This window comes from Dasypus novemcinctus, chromosome 24 (genome assembly GCF_030445035.2).
Source record: "Dasypus novemcinctus isolate mDasNov1 chromosome 24, mDasNov1.1.hap2, whole genome shotgun sequence".
In the NCBI taxonomy this organism is placed as follows: domain Eukaryota; kingdom Metazoa; phylum Chordata; class Mammalia; order Cingulata; family Dasypodidae; genus Dasypus; species Dasypus novemcinctus.
Window position 1 is genome coordinate 14922033 of NC_080696.1, and position 17484 is coordinate 14939516.

Consider the following 17484-nt stretch of genomic DNA (forward strand, 5'->3'; position numbering starts at 1 on the left):
AAAATAGAAATAAAAATCTACCTTCTATTATCGCACATTTACTTCATAAAATCCCCCCAAATAAAGGAGTACAAGGTAGTCCTTTTTAATTAAAGAGATTTTCGTTGAATGAAAAGCTCTACTTTTCTCATTTTCAAGTCTCGTGATGAAACTTCCTTGAGCCCCATGAGAGATCAGAAGATGAGTATCTAGGAACCCCCACTCTCTCCATCCAAGCCTGTCCTTTTCTACTGCCTGCATCCTGTCTCGAACATTCCTTTAACAAGCTTCATCACTGCTTCATTCGGCAGTGAAGAGAGAGAATTGGGGCTACTGGAATGGGGTTTAAAATGAACATGGCGAAGAAGAATAAATGAATAAATGACTGCTTTAGTTCGCTTAGGCTGCCAATGCAACATACCAGAAATGGACTGGCTTTTATAATAAGAATTAATTAATTGTAAGCAAAATTTTACAATTCTGAGGTTGCAAAACTTGTCCAAATCAAGGCACCAGCAGAGATGCTGTCTTGCCAAAGGCCAGCTGCTGGATCCCGACTCTTGCCCACGTAGCAAGACAAAACAGCAGCCCTGCCCATCTCTCTCCTTTCGCTCCAGGCTCACTTTCTCCCTGAGCTCAGCTGTGGGCTGTCGGCTCAGTGATTCACCTTTCCCCTCTCTTCTGGGCTTTGTCTCTTCAGCTTCTAGCTACTCCATGAGTCAATCTCTGGCCTCTCTCTCAACCCCTCAGGGTTTCTCCATCTTTCTGCAGCTGTAGGCCATCCTGAAGTCTTCTCTCTCATGGCAATGCCTCTCTTCCTCTGTGGCTCCATTTATATAAGACTCCAGTAAAAGGATTAAGACCCACCCTGGGTCCTGCAATCTAACCAAAAGCCCTTAACTGAGGCGATCTAATCAAAGTGATCTAATCATAAGGTCCCTTAACTGAATCTAACCAAAGGTCCCACATAAAATACATTTACATACGCAGGAATGGGCTAGCTTAAGAACATAATTTTCTGGGATGCACAAGAGAGTCAAACCAGGACAATGACTGATCAATTCCATATGAGGAATGGGTGGGCTGAAAAGGGCAGGGAGGCAGAAAGTAGAAGAAGCAGGAGAGAAGAGCTGAAAAAAAAATAGAAAGCAGGAGTAGCCCGCCTGTACATGCTGTCTTCTTCCCAGTTCTCTTGAACTTGCCAGGCCAACTTGGCAAGTGGAGGCCCTTCCCAGGCTGGCCTTTGTGTGTTCACACAGTCACCTCAACCTTTGAATGAACTGGCAGCGGCCAACAGCAGGTTTCACAGTCACTAGGGTCACCCACGAGTGGGGAGTCAGAACCTTGCCCCAGCAGGGCCAGCTGCTTACCAGGTGCAGTCAGGCCCCTGGAAACAGGCTGTTTTGCAGACCTTTAAGGTCATCATGGGGAAAGATAGAAAACAAAAACTGATTTATTTTTTCATTTCTAAAGGGACACAGCAAGGGTTTTCCTAAAGTATAAACTAATATAAAATAACAATATGCATTAATATCAGAGCCTCTTTGAAAATAAGGCCTAAACATAAATAGAATAGCCTCTTTTAAAAATACTTTTTGGGAAGCGGACTTGGCTCAATGGTTAGGGCGTCCACCTACCACATGAGAGGTCCACAGTTCAAACCCCAGGCCTCCTTGACCCGTGTAGAGCTGGCCCATGTGCAGTGCTGATGTGCACAAGGCATGCCCTGTCACACAGGGGTGTCCCCCGCGTACAGGTGTTGCCCATGTAGGGGAGCCCCACACGCAAGGAGTGCACCCCAGAAGGAGAGCCGCCCAGTGTGAAAGAAAGTGCAACCTGCCCAAGAATGGCACCGCACACACGGAGAGCTGACACAGCAAGATGACACAACAAAATGAGACACAGATTCCCCGTGCTTCTATAAGGATAGAAGCAGTCACAAAAGAACATACAGTGAATGGACACAGAGAGCATACAACAGGGGGGTGGGGAGGGGAGAGAAATAAGCAAAAAATAATAACAATAATATTTTTAAATTTAGCCTTCTTAAAGCCATTAGCTCGCCAAGTATAGAATTTAGCAATAGAGAAAATATTACCCTAAATGTGACTATTTCTTCTAGAAAACACTGCCTATGCATGAAATTTCTAAGAGATGGATGGAGAAGGGTGGCATACCAAACAACCAAAAAAACTAATGAATAAATTTGAAAACCCACATAAGGACACAATGGCATATCAAAAGTCACTCAGGTGTCGGGAAGCAGATTTGGCTCAACTGGTAGAGCATCCACCTACCATATGGGAGGTCCAGGGTTCAAACCCGGGGCCTCCTGACCCGTGGGGTGGGCTGGCCCACACACAGTGCTGATGTGCACAAGGAGTGCCATGCCACGCAAGGGTGGTGCCAACACACACAGAGAGCTGACTCAGAAGATGATGCAACAAAGAGACACAGATTTCTGGTGCCACTGACAAGAATACAGGTGGACACAGAACACACAGCGAATGGACACAGAAAACAGACAACCTGGGGCGGGGGGAGGGAAGGGAGAGAAATAAATAAATAAAAAGTCACTCGGGATTCTGAAGATAAAATCTCTCGCATTCCCTAAATCTCTTTATTTTTATTTATTTACTCTTAATAGCAAATACATGCACAGCACTTAGTATGTAACAGGCACTGTTCTAAGCACTTTCCAGATATAAACCATACATTCCTCCCACCAGTGCAGTCAGGGAGGTTTGTTGTGCCCATTCCACAGACAAGGCCCAGCCAGGTGGTGGTGGCTCAGCTTACCTGGAGGAGACTGGACTCCACACGGTGCACCACTGCTGGCCCACGTGCCTTGGCCTGGGGCTAGGCCCTTTGACTGTGTTTTACTAAGCAGGACAGTGAGATGTGACTGTTCCCAGTCCTAGGCCCCGGAATTTCTGTGACAGGGTATCCCCACAGTGAAAGGCCCTCCGCCAAGAGACACCATCTGGGAATGCATTCGGAGGCCCTCCCTAAATGAGACTGAGGAGTTCTCAGGCAAATGCTCTCAGCCCATGCCTGCTGCTAACGACTGCAGCACCTGTGACAAGTACAAAAAGGAAACAGAACAATGATACCCTTTCAGAAGGTGGCTTTGATAAGTTCAAAGCATGTAGAACTCCTTGGATTTGTGTTTTATGTGTTTTGAAGTAAAAGCCTTGATTTTGAAAGGCCGCATATGACTTCTTCTTTTTTTGTTTTCCAATTTGCCTTTACAGCAACACCTTCACATAATTTGCCAGATCTGCTTCCCACTTATATTATTTGCTTGCAGTTCTTATTTAATCAACTCAGTTAAAAAATCAAATATCATCTTTATCCATGTCCTAAGTTCTACCAGTGATATCATTAATTTAATAATTATATTTTATTAAACATTTATATATTAAAACAAAATGAGTCCATGTATCAACTAAAATCATCACCATGTGCTTGTGCTGAGTTCCATTTTACAGAATGCAAATTCTGCATTGATAAAAGCCAATTTAACTCTGAAATTCCCTGTTCCAGAAACTGTTTTTATTTATGCATAGAATATTACATACATACGTAAAAATAGAAGAACACAGAGAGATTGGACAGAGAGGGCAGACAACTGTGGGGAGGGGCGGGGAAGGGGAGAGAAATAAATAAAAAACAAATCTTTAAAACAAAATAGAACCCGATGCACATATGCATGCACGTCATTTGCAATGGTTTAGAATGGCTCAAAAGGAATGAAACAGGAATGAGGCATTAGGTTGGGGGTTGCGGGATGTACTAGATCAAGGACAAGGTACAATGTTTTAGTAAGAAACCATAGAATCTGGCCTGAAAAGTTAAAAAAGAACCACACACAGGCATCATGCCTTCTCAACACAAACCTCGAACACATAAATGAATGCCCACGTTTACGAAAGAGAGAGAGAGCTCTGAAAGAAGGGAGGAGGGAGGGAGGAAATGGTGTATGGAAATAATCTAGAAACCTGAGTAACTAGAAGTTATTTATCTTGTACTGTTTCTTCAGGAAGACTGAAGGACCATGAATGCCTAAAGGGAAGGGGCCCCTGAGCCCAGGGGTTCCCTAAGGTTCATCAGGAGTTGGGGGAGAACAGGGAAAACTGAGGCTCAGAGAAGTTAAAAGATAGATTTAGGGTCACTCAACCGTGGGAGAACTAGAGTCTACAGAGCTCAGCATCAAGGCCCCCAGTCCGGTGTTCATCGATTACCACCACCTTCAGGGATCCGCACACCTTCACACCTCGCTGCTGTGTACTGGATTGAATGATTACATCATTACATCAACACTCTCGCCTATCCAAGAAATGAAGAGGTTTATTACGAATACCTTTAGGAGGGGACAGTGGCCGGCAACATTTAATGATGGGTTTATGAGTCAATGAAAATAAATTAAAATAAAGATGAAGTCATTATTTTGGTAAGCATGATGCAAGAAAACAGGGCACATCCCTTCCTGAAAAGTGGTATAAATCAAATAAGGCCTGAGACATATTAGGAGAGCATCCTAATTAATAACAATAGAGACAAAGATGACAACAGCTGTAGTGATAATAGCAACAATTATCACTTACTGCTTAATATATACCAGCCCCTGGACTCAGCACTTCGTATGCACTGATATTCCAGTGATGTAAATATTACTATTCCCATTTTATAGATAAGAGAACTAAACTTAATCCCATGGGAAGGGTCACCAACTGTCCTGGTTTTCTGGGGACTCAGGGGTTCCCTTGGGAACAGTATTTCCAATGCTTAATCCAGGAAAGCCCTGGGCAAACTGGGCTGGTCAGTGACAGGATCTTTCACGTCTGTCTGTCTCCCCATCTACCATCTCGTCGTACGGGACAACTTCCCTCAAGGTTCTACAGTCCAGGGTTTCACATGCCGAGTTTGAACAACAGCATGACCAATGTCTTACATGACAAGATATTCACATGTGGCTTCATCACCTTTTACAGAAAAGACAGAGAAAGCACTGTCTAGCCTCAAACACCCATTCCTCCAGAAAGGTAAAGAAGGGACACTTACCTTAACCTCAAATTCGAAGTGCTCATCCTTTCCTTGCCCGCAGAGAACATAGCGTGGAATACTAATTTTAATGGGGTCCTTCAGGTCATCTGGATTTGCTCCCAAAGAGCGAGAAACCATCCGCTATCAAAGACACATCAGATAGGGAGAACAAAGAGAAAGCAAGATCACTCCACGGCAAATACCCTGCTCGCACAGGAGGGAGAAAATGTGTTTCAAGTAGAGAGAGGAGCATCAAACCAGGACAGTTTATTTAGAAAAATGATGGTTTCCTTTGAAAGAAAAATGCTAAGTCTCTGTCATAACAAAGACCATTTCTTTAGCAAGACCATTCCAGGAAGTTAGGGCAAAAGCACTTCAAAATGTTGTTTGGCTTTGAAGTTCCTTCCAATTTAGAAGTGAAAAAGGGACAGATTACATACCCTGACTTCTCAAAACTCAGCATAAACCAGGCTCCTGTCTAAAATCTTGACCATCAAACTTTTTCTTCATAGACTATCAGATTACTACACATAAAGCTACAAAAGTTGGGACATTTTGTTCAAATTTACTTCCTTTTTAACTTCTAAGCCAGTGTATTGTGGAGAGCTCTTCATACCACAATTAAAATAAATCCCAGTATTTTCTTTAGGCTCCATCTGATTAATAAGCAACTTGGCGCTGACACATATTTATGGTCTGGACGGTGGGAAGCCAGAGGGTTTGAGGAAGATGCATTATGAAAACAATAAATCTTCAAAATGAGGTCTCCAGTGTGAATGGGAGGAAAGCTCTGAACAATCCTTCTCATTTGCACTAACCCAGGGCTTTAGAGAACATAAGAAAACTTTTTTTTTAGCAGTAGCAATAATAAGATAGTAATAATTGTGGTCACCATTTACCTCTTACTATATACCAAGAACTGGATGAACAGTTTATAGGCGCTGTTCCATTTAATCTGCATGATCTCTCTATGAGGTGTTAAACATTATTAACCCTATTTATCAGATGAGGAGCCCAGAACTGAGAATTTGGATACTTGATGGAGGTCAATAGTAGAGCTAGGACCTTGAACTTAAGCTAATCTAGGGTCCACCTTTTCACCATGGGCTATACGGCTAGAGTGAAATTTTAAAAATAATTTCCTCTGTATGAGATAAATGGAGCTTTAAAGAGACATAGAATTTAAGAGGGAAACTCCATCATGAGGCAGTGAAACCCACTTATTTGACTACAAAGGAAACGGTGGACAGTAAGTTCCTTCCTCCCAGGTAGAAAGGGTCCTGGGCCCTTGTATCCTCAGCCTGGTGTAACTGGATGGCTCAGCCGAGCTGCACGTGTGAACGCACAGACATCTGGATGATGGAAAAGCACATCTGTCTGAGATTACTGCTATCAATCTAGCCGATAGTGTAAGCATTTTGGAATGATACAAAGCAACCAAAGTCTTTTTAGAGCATTTTAATTTTTTCCCATGTGTCTCGTCACTCAAGACAATAACTATTAATTGTTTATGGTGACCACCAGCAATATGGTATGGCTATTTAGTTGTCCCTGGTAACAAAAACCATTTGGAAATTCTTTTTAAAAGGAGGTTTCTCAGTATGTGCACTGCATGTAATATTCACTGAAAGTCCATTTCCAAATTACTTTAAATGTAGACAATTCCTAAAACATAAGCTACATTCATCTATTTAAAGGTGAAACAGCAGAGAAATAATTAAGCGGCTTTATTTTCAAAGAACATATTTAGTGTTAAAAATTGCTTTGTAGGTCCAACCATGATCTCTTCTATGTCATGCTTACTGATTATGCTCTTTAAGTAGGAACATAATTTCTGTTCCTGATCTGACACAATCTTTTGGGAAATCAAACTGTTGCAGAGTATGTGTATATACGTGTGTGCATGTTGGGAAGTGGGAGATAGGAAGCACAGGACAACCTGAAGAGAAGGGGATGATGCTGTCCTGGTCACTGTCTACCCCTCAGACAAAAAGGGCAACACTGCCGCTGAGTGAGGCACTGTTTATTAGTCAGCCAAAGGGGTGCTGACGCAAAATACCAGAAATCTGTTGGCTTTGATAAAGGGCATTTATTTGAGGTAGCAACTTACAGTCACAAGGCCATAAAGCGTAAGCTACTTCCCTCACCAAAGTCTACTGCTGTGTGTTGGAGCAAGATGGCTGCCAACATTCAGCCTTCCACTTCTTCATAAGGATCTGTGGTCCCAACTTCTTCCAGTTCAACTGTAGGCTGGGTTAAGTCTTGTCTCTCTCTGGGTTAAGGTTTGTCTCTCTCTTGTCTCTTCTCTGCACAAAGTCAGCTGTAAACTTTCAGGCAAATGCTTGCCTCTCTTCTCAGAGCCTCTGCCCTGTGTCTAACAGAGCCTTCTCTCTTCCTCTATGTTCTTCTCCTGTGTGTTTGCTTCTCAGGGCTCCAGCTGCAAAACTCCAGAATCAAACCTCCAACTAACTCTGTGTTCTCTGCCATGTTGTTTTCCTCTGTGAGTCAAGTAGGACTTGACATCCTACTAACATGGTCCAATCAAAGCCCTAGTCATAATTTAATTAAAATGGGAAACCTCTGAATGCAAAAACCTCTGAATTCAATATAATCTAATATGCCCAGAGGGACAGACCAGTTTACAAACATAATCCAGTATCTATTTTTGGATTTCATAAACAATATCAAACTGCCACAGGCGCTATCTCTATACAGTTACAGCCTTGGTCCTAAGAAGAGAGAATGAGAAAAGAAAGGAAAGAAGAATGGCAAATAATCTTTTTTTCCTTAAGAGTAATAGTAAAAATGTCTCAAACAACAGAAAACCCTTTTTCTTTCAAACCTATCTACTGGGCTTTTGTCATTTTAGGCACATTCTTGTGATACATACACAAATATTTGCTGAGGGCAAGCCTCTGAAAGAGAAATTTCACCTTTCCACAATTTTGCCTAGGGATATCTCCAGTTACATATTTGAACCTTTCAAGATCAAGTGTATTACTGGTCTCAAAAAGGCATAGATGGCAATGTCAAAAAGTGCAATACATCTGGAATTTTAAGTCTACCATTATCTGCTTCTCTGAAGCAACTATAGGAAATGAACTTGAAATTCCAGGTGCTGTTCATTTCTGAAACTCAGAAATAGAAAAAGAGAAGACTCAGAATTCAATCCTAGCTCTAGGACTTGGACTCTGAGTAACTATCACTTATGGTCTCTGTACCGCAGTTTCCTCCTCTATGGAAATGGACATATCTATCAAGTTCCAACTATATGGCAGAAACCTCACTGTGAGAGAGACAGTCTTGTTGTGTAGAATTTAGGTTTAGAAGCAGACTCAACAAGCAGCCTGATAAGTATAACATAGTAGGATTAGAAAGCTGTGCCCTGGAACTGAGAACAACTATAACTATGTAATCGCTTATTTAAGTGTCATGAATTTTACTGAGGAAGAGCTGTCGTCAAAACTGCCCAGGTAGAGAAGCGGACTTGGCCCAGTGGATAGGGCATCCGTCTACTACATGGGAGGTCCACGGTTCAAACCCCAGGCCTCCTTGACCCGTGTGGAGCTGGCCCATGTGCAGTGCTGATGCGTGCAAGGAGTGCTGTGCCACACAGGGTTGTCCCTGCATAAGGGAGCCCCATGAGCAAGGAAGTGTGCCCCGTAAGGAGAGCCACCCAGCACGAAAGAAAGTGCAGCCTGCCCAGGAATGGCGCGGCACATACAGAGTGATGCAGCAAGATGACCCAACAAAAAGAGACACAGATTCCCGTGCCGCTGACAACAACAAAAGCAGACAAAAAAAAGAACACTCAGCAAATGGACACAGAGAACAGACAGCTGGGGTGGGAGGGGGGAAGGGGAGAGAAATAAATAATAAAAAATAAATCTTAAAAAAAAAAAACTGCCCAGGTATATTGCTAGTTAAGCAATAGCGACTTAACTTTAACTATCCAATGCTTTTTTAAAAAAAACACCCTTAGAATATACAATCAAATTTTGGTATCTTTCTCTGAGCACCAATTATGTGCCACACAGAGTCAGGTCCCGGGAATAAGAAACTTTTACAAAGTATCTTTAACATTCTAAGACCTTTAGTTTCCCCAACTCCATTAAATTTTGAACAAAGATTTGCTTTTATCATTCTAGATTTGTTATATTACAAAACTAGCCATTGCTAGTTTTATACCGTACTTTCTCTTTTTCCAACTCAACTTTCAAAGTATAAGACCCTAAGAGATGGTCTGGTTACTACAAGGATACTTTACAACTAAAAAGATCTCTATTTCCAAGAATGTATAATTGTGAAATCGACCCCTAATGAAAAGAAAGTTGCTTGATGTTCAGGCTCATATATCTTTTAGAGAAAAAGATCCCTGCCTTGGATAATTTCACTGAATGAAGTAGGGAGCAATTATCTGGGAGAGATTGGATCTTATGTTTGTGTAGCTTGCCTAAATCTGGGACAGCCCTCTGCATACTGGACCCTGCACATGGCCCCAATAAATGATTCTAGACTGGATACAAGAGCGACTGCCCCCATCAGGATCAGATGGTAAAGTGTAATTGCGTCCTTTGCCAGGAAGGATATTTCTCAATTATTCAGCTTGTTCAGACTAATAATATCACCAGAGTCCCCCTCTATCACCCTTGACCAAAATTACTTTAATCTCACTGATTTCATAAAATATTTAGTGTGGGGTATAGGGAAATGAACAACTGAAGAAATGAATGACTGAAACACAACCTAGGGATCTGAAGATATTTGACTCAAAATATAGATATATAGAGAGAAATAAATATATATATCCATCAAATCATGACTGTAATGTAATTTTTAAAAATTCTTTATCTCTTATGAAATTGTTATGAAGTCAATTTCATAAGAGATAAAGAATTCTTAGGATACAGTGTGAAAAGGTCCTGACATTTTCCTAAAAACAAGGTTATGCTGTGCAGGAAGGAAAACTAACATAAATATCTCCTACATTTACTTAATTTTTTTCATTTTTTTTAATCCCCTCCCCTTGCAGCTTTTTGCTTGCTGTCTGCTCTCCGTGTCCATTCACTGCATGCTCTTCTGTGTTTTTGCTTGTCTCCCTTTTTGTGTTGTGTCACTTTGCTGAGTCGGCTCTCCGCGGTGCTTGCAGGCTGGTGGCTCTCTGTGGCGCCGGGGCCAGCAGCTCTCCGCAGCGTGCAGGTGAGCCTGCCTTCCCAAGGAGGCCCTGGGACATGAACCCAAGGCCTCCTATATGGTAGACGGAAACCCAAATGAAAGTAGCTATATCTTAAATATCTTGAATTTTATACCAGACAAGTGATCATGTAGTGTATCACATTAGATATCATGATTTATGGGACCTTTTCCATTGTAGGCATTACTTATTCTGGAATCTGTTTCCCCATATGTGGCAAAGAAGATTCTTAGACTTGGAAGAGGAAGTTGGTAACGTGTATTAGGAGGTTAAGAAACATGATAGGCTGTATGTTTGGAAGCCCTTCTCTGAAGTAGATGCCACAGTTAAATACATAAGACATCTTTAGGGAGTTTTTAAATGCATTGTGGAATGGTTCCATTAAGAAATAAAAGGTCATGGAAAGGTATATAATTAGTAAGTTGAATGTATTTCATGCATAATAAGCATTATCTTTACAATAAAATACAAAGGAACATTTGCTGGTTGCTTTTAATGAAATAAAGACCTTGTGTCAACAAATATGTTATTTTTACACTGCAGGGTCTCAACCAGAAGAAACAGGCTACATTTTAAATATTCATATTAGAATCTTCTCATTCTCCTTGGGCTGTCTCCTTCAAAATAGGCAAATTAAGGAAATTATCAGGAAGTGGCATTAACATGTACCCGGATCACTGCAAACACTGCAGAATGGTCCAATTCTAAAGGGAGTCATAAATTTCCCCAAAAACATAATTAATAACAGTTAAATTTGGTGTACTCTTTGGACATGACAAGGTCATATGTGAGGACTGCTGTCTAATCTCCCAGGGCAATATACAAACTCTGCTTCTAAAATACATGCAAATCTGGGTTTTATCAGATTTAACAAAATCACTAACACTCCTTTCTCTGTTTCTAGCACAGCACATATCTCTAATGCCTCCTTCTTTCAACACGCATCATAATGACAGTTCTAATTAGAGTGAATATTTATCAAGCACCTCCCAAGTCCCAGTACTTTGAAATGGGGGTTTGAAGCAGGTGAGGTGGTAGGGATCCGTTCCATTCTCAAATAGGAACCATGTTATAAGAACACAGAATAAAGGTAATTTCCATGAGTATGAGTAAGGTAAATAACCAAGACATATTTATATTCATCTCTAGAAGGGGAAGCCTGCTTCTGCTGTGAAGGGGCCTTGTCTTAATACCATGCTTCCTTGGAAGTCTTAGCAAATACAGCTGAATAGTTTTGCTACATGTGGCCACACATGCTTCAGATACACCCTGATTTTAACTGTGAAGGTCAAGGTTTAACAAAATCCTGACATGAAAACACTATGCGAACACCTTATTTCATTTTAATGCCGAGTTCAGAAAACTCACATCAGGAACAGAAATACAGGTTTTCAAATAAAGGAGTACTGCTTTTATTTTAATATAACAATAGGAATAAATTACCTAGAAAATGACAAACTGTGTGAAACACAGACTTTTGTGGAATTCCCTGTGGTTAGTGGTCTGGGGGTACATTTGGAAGGCTTAACATGGCGTAGCCATGAATCCATGACTCCTGCTGTATAGATTATTTGGATCTGAGTTGACCAACATTGTTTCAAGGTTGTGAGATACTAGACCTCTGATGAACATTCACACTTGAAACTATTAAAAATATTGTCATCTTTCTCTAGATCTTGAAAGATCTTTCTAATTATTTCATTTAATGGTCATCATCTGGACAACTCATAGTAAAAAGATGATTTAAAAGAGACTAAATATTAGGTCTAGCATGACTGACTGATTGACATGGCAACAACTGCTCAGTAGCCCTTGTTACCAAACATGACTACAGACAGTTTAGGACCCTCAGGAGGGAAAATTAGGTGTTCCCCTTCTAGTTCTATAATGTCTACAATTAATTAGGAAAATTACCATGCATTTTTACTCACAGATTTTTGCTAAGCCCTAGTTTTGATTCAAACTGTGCAGAATTCTAAGGTCGACGGAAAAATAAAGAAGTGGGGAAGGGGGAGTTCCCTTTCTCAGGGTTCCTGGAGAGCATACTGTTTAACCTTCCAGCTAAAAGGAGCAAAATCAGGCATTTGAGGTTAATCTGTACCATATTCTCTCAATAACTACTCAGCTTTTCTTCTATTGGAGCTAAAAATGCAGAGAGCAAAAAAGAGACATAAGTTCTGTATCAGGCAACAACAATGTAAAGAAACTTATAAGGCTACCCTTGAAAAACCAAATTGTAGAGAGAAAAATAATTTTTAATACATAAAAATTCCAGGAAAAATATTAATACTCAGTATAAGTGAATCACCTTAAAATTTTTTCAAATATTCACTCCTAGCATTCCTATGAAAAAAAAAATCAATTTAAAAACAAACAAAAAAACAGTGACTGGGAGGTGGCTTTGGCATGGTAGAAAGAACATATATATCCTAGAGTATGAAGTCCCAATACTCAACTAAGTGACCATTTCTAAGTCTGAATTCCTACCTATGAAATGGATAGTGATGACAACCATCTATCCTTTCCAGGAGGACCATTGTGGAGATCAGAAGCTATGCACAAGAAAGAACTCTGTACATTATAAACTACGATATACATGTTAGGATTATTGTCATCATTGTATTTACTGAATCTTCAACGACCAAAAGATTTTAACTCATATTAAAAGAAAAGGTGGGAAGGGCATTTACAGTAAAGTTCTCTCCCCCTACCAACTGGATTGTTCAGTTCCACTCCTCATAAAGGAGGTTTTTAACAAATTAAGAGGGTGCATCCTCAACAAGAGATTGAGTGGTGGTGGTCAGATGTATGTCACTATTGCAAGGTATGGGAATGTGGAGAAGATTGGGAAAATATGATTAACGTAACCTATGAACTACAGATTACAACAATACTGTAATATTCTTGCATTAATGACAGATATACTGTGTTAATAATAGGGGAATATGGAAAAATATCCCAAATGCATGCTAGGGATCATAGTTAGTGATAACAGTTTCATATCAAAATGAATCGTGGCTAAAAAGAGAAAACTTTGACCTTTCGAAGAAAGATAATCCCAGGGATTTTGACTACACAATAAAAATTCAGATACCCTGGGGGTGGGGGGAACAATAGAAGGAATGAGGAGCACTAGAATGAAAGAAGAAAAATGAAAGGAGGTAAGAAATATGATAAATGTCTTCTTTAAAGGGTTGTGATTGGGTAAAATACTTGTTCTGTTCTGCTACAGAAGGGTGCTGTGGTAGATTGAATCATGTACCCTAATTCTGACATGTCTTTTTTTTTTCAACTTTATTAGAAAGAAATTGTGGGTTTATGAAACCATCAGAGATAAAATACAGTATTCCCATATAACAGCCTATTATTAATACCTTGCAGTGGGGTGGATCACATTCTTGTGGGTGAGAACCTACTGTAAATAAAACCTTTTGGAGATGACATTTTCAGTTAAGGTGTGGTTCAAATGGATAAGGGTAAGTTTTTTGTTGTTTTGTTTGTTTTTTAAAAAGATTTATATATTTCTCTCCCCTTTGCCCCACCCCCCCCACCCCCAGTTGTCTGCTCTCTGTGTCCACTCGCTGTGTGTTCTTCTGTGTCCACTTGTACCCTTGGCAGCACCGGGAAACTGCATCTCTTATTTGTTGTGTCATCTTGCTGTGTCAGCTCTCCTTGTGTGCGGCACCACTCCTGGGCGAGCTGCACTTGTTTCACGCGGGGCAACAATCCTTGCAGGACACACTCCTTGCACATGGGGCAGCCCCACGTGGGGCACAGCACTCCTTGCACATGGCAGCTCTGTGGGTGGGCCAGCTCACCACATGGGTCAGGAGGCCCTGGGTATCGAACCCTGGACCCACCCTCCCATATGGTAGATGGACATTCTATCAGTTGAGGCATGTCCGCTTTCCGATGAAGGTAGGGTTTAATCCACATTAGAGAAACCCTGGAAGTCACAGAAGTCAAAAAGGAGAGGACCTCACCATGTGATGGGAGCCCAAGGACTGCTGCAGCCAACACCAAAACATAGAGACTCTGGGAGAAAGCAAGTTTTGCCAACATCTTGATCTTGGACCTCTTTGTACCTCAAAACTATGACCCCATACATTCCATACATTCCTGTTATTAAGCAAAAAACCAATTAGTGGTACTTGTGATAGGCATTTAGGCAAACAAAGACAGGGACATGGACCATCAGGCACTCAGACAAAGATCACAGTAAGGAAGATTACGGAAAGAATGGTCTGACAATGAGAGCAGTCCCCAATGAATACACTGCTTCAGAGGTAAACAGTGATTAGCCCATTCATGAAGGTGTTTAAGCAGAGCCTGAATTGATAAGCAAATGCAAGTAGGTAATTTTAAAGGCCCCATGACTTACCTTCTTTCTGACACCCAAATGTTTCCATTAGGGGAAGTCTTACATGTTTTACCCAAGTGACATCTTCAGAGAGCCTTGGGACCCCTGATATAATAAATTTGCGGTAGACTGAACTACTGATCCCAAGCCTTCTCTCCTCCTGTAGTAGTTATCATATATTCATAGTCATGCCATAGCCTCTTTGTGGTTGGAATTTATATCCTCTAACCTTGACTTTAGGCTCGGTCATGTGACTTGTGTTGGCCAAGAGGATGGTAGCAGACATGACAGGCAGAAGCTTGCATGATTAGGCTTGTCATTCAGTGCTTCTGTCATCAGCCTGATGGCCACTGTCCCTTCAGTACAGATTCCAAAATAAGATATGGGGTAGAGCAATCCCAGCTGAGCCTACCACAAAGCCACCTCAATCTACTTGTAAACCATCAGTGAAAAATAAAAGCTTCTGCTTGTATGCCACCGGGACTTTGGGGGTTGTTTTGTTATTTGGTAATAGCTGACTGATATAACATCCATCATAAGAGATATATGAAGGAATGAGGCAGTTAGCTGTGTAACTAAATTAACAAAATGGCCTCATTAGAAAATGGTCTATCCAATAAGACTGCTAGACTATCAAAGAAGCATTAATAAATGCTCTAATCTATTTACCATACAAAGCTTTAAATCATCTGGGGAAAGCATGTAAACAAAAATTACTGTAATTACTACTGTTGTAAGGCTTAAGTATTCTCCTCCAAAGGGATGCACACAATTTTTTCTAGTAATGCAAACAAGGAGACAAACTGCTTTGAAATGTTTTTCAACAAAGACTAAATAAATTCACCCTGCCAACCACAAGTCTTTAAAACAGGCAGCTGTGAGCAAAATGGATTTTAATCAAATTCAGATGAAATCATTATTTCAAAAGTATTCAAAGAGGTATTGTCTAGAATGCATTAAGTCCCACATTGTAAATGTTTATGCCTCTACAGCAACAATGCAAAATGCCTTATAACTAAGTGTATATGTACTTATTTTTTCTGATTCAGAAACTCATTACAACTGAGAAAATGTTACCTTCAGTAAAATACTTAAATGTTCACAACTGCTTCACTACAGCAGTCTCGTGTTTAAAACTACTGGAGAGTAAGTCAGTATATTCAGAGAGAAACCCGCCAGGATTGAACTTCTACAGACATTACAGTAACCTTAACATTTACTTTGTGAACAGCAAATCAAACTCTCACACTTGAGAACCATATTTATTTCGAATGAGAAGTGTGCTTAGGTGATATGTAAACTCTGAATGCCTTAGGCTGCCTCCATTGCATGGTGTGATCTGAATCTAATCCTTAATGTGGCCTCCCTGGATCATAAAGCAGACTGAAGATGTTCTCATGAATACTGTGATTTCTATACATTACTCAAATTTGCTGCATGCTCCACCTATGAAAAAAATACTAAAGACTATGATTTATAACACAGTGGAATTGTGTTTTGTTACTACCATGAGCTCAAGCAAGTCTGTTTAATATTTATTACTCTTTGTTGAAATTATGCACTTTTCTGAATTGCTTCCTTTTTGCAACCATGGCATTCTTCTGCTGTTATCTTACATTCCACTCTCTGGTCTATGTGATCATTAATTCTCTTTTTCTTATCAAAGATATATATAGAAAAGTACTGAATAGGACGACTGAAAAAGTAATGCAAAACATAATAGCTGAAAAAAGTGGAAAAATGTGAAAATAAATTAGGAGAAATAGTATTGGTATTAGAAGACTAAAATGGTGAAGCTTAGAAATTTTTCTCATGACAAAATAAGACCTACCAGCCAAGAAGTGAATCAATTTTAATGATGACAAACACAGACTCAGAACCTTCAGGGGTAAAGCAATAGTGTGTGCACATATGGGGGAGGGAGGGAGTTTAGAAGTGACAAAAACATGCTCAACCTGCGAACATCTGAATTCAATTGCCATCCTCTGGGCCAAAGTAACCAAGGCTGTAGCCCTCAGTTTGGGGATCGTAGCTCATTCTCTGATTTCCGGCCTTTCTCCATTTTCTGTTCACTTCCCCAAAAATTGGGTAGGGGAAAATTCGTGAAGAAAATGTAGAACAAGTTAAGTAGCTTGTTATTAGTTCTGACGGGTGTAAGGGAAAAGATCTGTAACTCCTGGCCAAAGGGAGAAGGTTAAGTTTCTGGGTGTGCTATGCTTTGCCACAATCCTTGTCATTCATTAGGAACAGAAAGGAAGAACTAACTACGTCCATTTATCCAAAGATTTGACCAGAATAGAAGAATGGCTCTTCCATGCCAGGGCTAAAATGAATGGCACGACAGTACGGTTGACTCAACTGTGCACAACATTCAACGATTGTCTACCGAGAGCTGAGCATGACCATGGCTGGAAGTGGAAGGAGAATGAATAAAAAGGGCCATCTCCTTCCTTCTGAGACTTTGGAATTTAATGAAACACACATGCCCGAGAAACAGGAGAGCACTGGCAGAGTAACCCAGGGTCAGACCAAATAAAAAATAAATACAAAAGGTGTAACTTGATTCCTTATAGGATTGTTGAACAGAGATAGATAAAGAGGGAACAGTCAGAGGAGAGAGAGATCTTGAAAAGAACAGAGGTAAGCCTTACAGGAAGGGAACTAGAGACCAGAAGATACTTCAGGAAGAGAGAAGAAATAATGCAAGGCAGATGTGAGTGTGCACTCATCTCAAAGGGAGGCCACCAAACCAACTAACTGGGGTCAGCTGAATATGTCCTTCAGAGGTTGTGAATGACAGGCTGGGTAAGAGGCAAGAGGGAGGGCAGCCTGTGAAAAGTGTTGAATGCATTCTGAAGTGACTATATTTTACATGAAACCAAAAAGAAGTCATTAGAAAGAGTGA

The 17484-nt window shown here is 40.6% G+C and overlaps 1 protein-coding gene across 12 annotated transcripts in view; it reads right to left on the minus strand.

Annotated features, from left to right (window-relative positions):
- The window catches only part of KIF16B (kinesin family member 16B), a 321124-nt gene that overhangs the window by 89473 nt on the left and 214167 nt on the right, over positions 1-17484 (minus strand). For 9 of the 12 annotated variants that reach the window (XM_058287585.2, XM_058287593.2, XM_058287592.2 and 6 more), the window contains one exon: positions 5044-5166. The exons of the other annotated variants lie outside the window; for them this stretch is intronic. In XM_058287585.2, coding sequence (XP_058143568.1) covers positions 5044-5166 — 123 coding nt within the window. The remainder of the gene's footprint in view (positions 1-5043; positions 5167-17484) is intronic. 12 annotated transcript variants of the gene reach the window in all.